Below are 3,372 nucleotides of genomic sequence, written 5' to 3' on the forward strand. Positions count from 1 at the left end.
ATATTTTACAACTGTCAATTTGTAATAAAACAAACTAGCTTTTCCCCATAAGTATTTGTTAAACACTTCTGAAATTTAGTTGGCTAAAAAACATTTATTACAATGTACACTTGGTGAGTAAGTGATTGTCATCAGCGAACAGGGTAACTTATTTCGTCCTTTTCGTCCCTTTTAGTCGCTCTTTGGCTCGAAGTCTGAATGGTTGCACTCCGCACTTAAGGCAACTGCTCAACCGAAGACCATTGATCTCGGCTCGTCTTCTGGCTACTCCAGCATCGAAGGATCAAAAGGCGAGTGGACCCACGACAATTGGACCTAGTGGCGATATCCTGGTCCCACCTGTGACTTTGAAGGTGATACCCTTTCGTATGCCACCCGATTTGCCCTATGACGATCGAAATATGCTGCTTGGCAGGGAGTTATCGCCACATTTGTCCATCTACAAGATTCAATGGACTTCCACCTTGTCCGCATTCCTACGAATCAGTGGGTTTGCTCTCTCCGTTTTCGTTTGGATCGTGGGAATCGGCGGTCTCTGCTTACAAGGCGATATGGAGGGATTTATAAAGAAAGTCGAACAATGTGACTGCCACGGCATGGTGACGATGGCCAAGGTGATGGTGGCCCTGCCATTTGCCTACCATACCGTCGCCGGCACTCGCCATTTGATCTGGTACTTGAACAAGTTCCTCACGATACCGGAGATCTATGCCACCGGCTATGTGGCTGTGGCTCTATCCATCGCCCTGGCCGCCTTTTTGCTGGCCGTAAATGTGGGCGAGAAGGTTAAGGAGGAGGTGGTGGATCTGACCAAACCCAAAAAGGGCCAGAAGGCTAAGAAAGAAGACCCGAAGAAAGATCCGAAGAAAGACGCGAAGAAGGATGCTCCTAAGGATGCCAAAAAGGAGCCCAAGAAGGAGGCAAAGGACAAGAAAAAGGATGACGAAGGCAAGCCTGCTAAGTGATCATAAACTATTGTTCTGCGTTTTATTAATTGATTATATTTCGAAAGACTTATTGGATTCAAAACTATCTTGCAAAATGCTTTTCAAATTTAAATGTCTTAAATCTATGAAGTATGTTTTAATTATATGATATAATTATATTTTTATACATATTTTATTTTTTATTTAACATGGAAACCCGTTTTTTAAACTGTCCTCATATCTCTACAAATGTTTTGAGCACAAAAACACCACAAAATCATACTGCACTCAAATTGCAATCTTAAGCAGGCAACAGCAATCGAGGGCTGTATTAAGAAATTAACCCAGGCAGAAAGTTGCTTCGGCCACGCCAACTTCAAGTCAAAGATGGTAATTAGAGTCCATGGAAAACTTGGCCAGGCTTCTGAGAAAATATGAATATGTGCTGAGTTGTATGAATATGGGTATGCATATGCATATGCAATCAAACAAAATGATACACTGTAATATACTTAGATTGTAAAATGTATCTATTAAGTTTCAAAAGTAAAAGTTTTCTTTAACTCAAGGATTTTATTACATATACATTACATACTACTACCATGCATAAAAATTAAGTTTGTTTATCAAAATACATATTTCTGGTTTTACAATTTTCTTACACATTTTCCTAGTGCATTTGGCCTTCCCCGCTGGAAGGATGGACACGCCCATCGGCATTTTTCCACTCCACTTGACTGTGGTCTGTGGACTGTGTGCGTGCAACAATTGTGCGGCCAGGGCAACTTGGCCAACTTTCGGGCCAAACTGCACGCAATGCAGCCACAGCCAGTTGAATGAGTTCAAGGCTTTTTTGAGGTTTTCCCCTTTAATTATGAACCACTCAACGCCAGTCAAGTGTGGTTGTTGCCATTATTTTTACTCCAGATCCACGTTTCCTCCGGCTCCCTTCCCACCCCACCCCCAATTTTAGCTCCCAAGTTCAAATGGGTGAAAGTTTTAGTTGTGTTTCGGTATTTGCTATTTTTTTTTCTCCTTTCTTTGCTGCCCCTCTTTAACTCGCTCTGCTTCACGTTTTTTGTTGCGCTTGGGGCGAGGGACAGAGGGATTTTCCAAATGCGCCACACGATAGTAACGGTTGCTTTGGTCCGACTGGGAAATCTATGCTAGACAGGCCTCATTATGCTGCTAATGGTTTGGCTCAAACTTTTACAGGTAATTATCGACACTTTGCAGGGCATTTGCTGCTTGATCGTTGTTCTTGTTGCCACCGAGGCTTCCATTTGTTGCTGCAGTTGAAAAGTTAAGCACCGCATTTTTGGGGTACTTACCATTTTAGATGGGTAGATGGGGGCACAACAGCTTCAGCTTTTTCTAACTTGGGCCTTCGGGTAATTAAGTGTGTGGTTAAAATATGCTTTAAGCGTTGATAACGTGACGTATGCTTGATGTTGTGTCCACGGGGAGGTGGCCACTTGAACGTGCTCAACTGTAAAATGAGTTATGAAAAGTTTAGTTCGGCTTATAGTTTTCATGACCCTAAGGTCACGATTGTTGTGGCTTTTTCTATGTGTCGCTGTGCGCATTCTTTTATTATTCAGTTATAAATATATATCATATGTAACCAAAGAAGCTATCCATCTAATATATGAAATATTTTTAGCATTTTTAAATTAGCCTTATCTCCTATTTCCTGGCCACAAAGTTAATTAGTTTCAGACTCTTGAACGTTTTTCTTCATTTTCCCTATTACCTTTGTTAAGTGCTTGAATGAACCACCATTTCCACTTTTTGATGCGTTAATGAAATCGCGCGAAACCACCTTTCTTATCGGTATATCGAAATTGCCTCGACTATGAGTTCACTAAATTTTTATGCGTGTTGCCAAAGTGCTGAGCAAATACCCAGGCAGCGATTTTAATTGAAAAATATTTACCCGCACTAAGCTCTTCAGCGTGCTTGACATTTTGACGCGGAATTTAATGACCCCTCCACCGTCTATTAGGTATTTCAATGACAATTCACTGAGAAAACAGTATTTGAATAAAATAAAGACGAACATTTTATTTAAAATATATTCTCCTTAATCTAAAGTTTCTCATAAATATTAGTCTATATAGGAAATTATTATAATTTGTTGTTATTGTTTAAAACTCACTTTAGCCAACCTTCGTTGTGTGGAATTTCCTGCGGTGTACAGTTCAATTAATAAGCGAATGAAATCCGCTTAAACAAAAGGCAAAGGCAAAAGCGAAATCGGGAGGAAAACGATGACAATCAAGGACCGCTCCCATTCCATTCCATTTCGTAAACCCGAGTGATTTGCGACATTTTGTCATTTTCGCTGATGCAAAACCAACACTCGAATGGGGCGGCTGGGGAGCGAAGAACGTTCAAGTACACTAATTAAGATCAAACGTTTCGGGGGGTCCAAATGAGATTCCAT

The 3,372-nt window shown here is 40.8% G+C and overlaps 1 protein-coding gene across 1 annotated transcript; it reads left to right on the forward strand.

Moving 5' to 3' along the window:
- Positions 1 to 1,111, forward strand: LOC122621408. The gene is made up of 2 exons (XM_043799258.1): positions 1 to 113; positions 176 to 1,111. The coding sequence occupies exons 1-2, from the start codon at positions 103 to 105 to the stop codon at positions 963 to 965; spliced, it is 801 nt and encodes a 266-aa protein (XP_043655193.1). The 5' UTR covers positions 1 to 102; the 3' UTR covers positions 966 to 1,111.
- Positions 1,112 to 3,372: the final 2,261 nt, after the last annotated feature.

This window comes from Drosophila teissieri, chromosome 3R (assembly GCF_016746235.2).
Source record: "Drosophila teissieri strain GT53w chromosome 3R, Prin_Dtei_1.1, whole genome shotgun sequence".
Taxonomy (NCBI): Eukaryota; Metazoa; Arthropoda; class Insecta; order Diptera; family Drosophilidae; genus Drosophila; species Drosophila teissieri.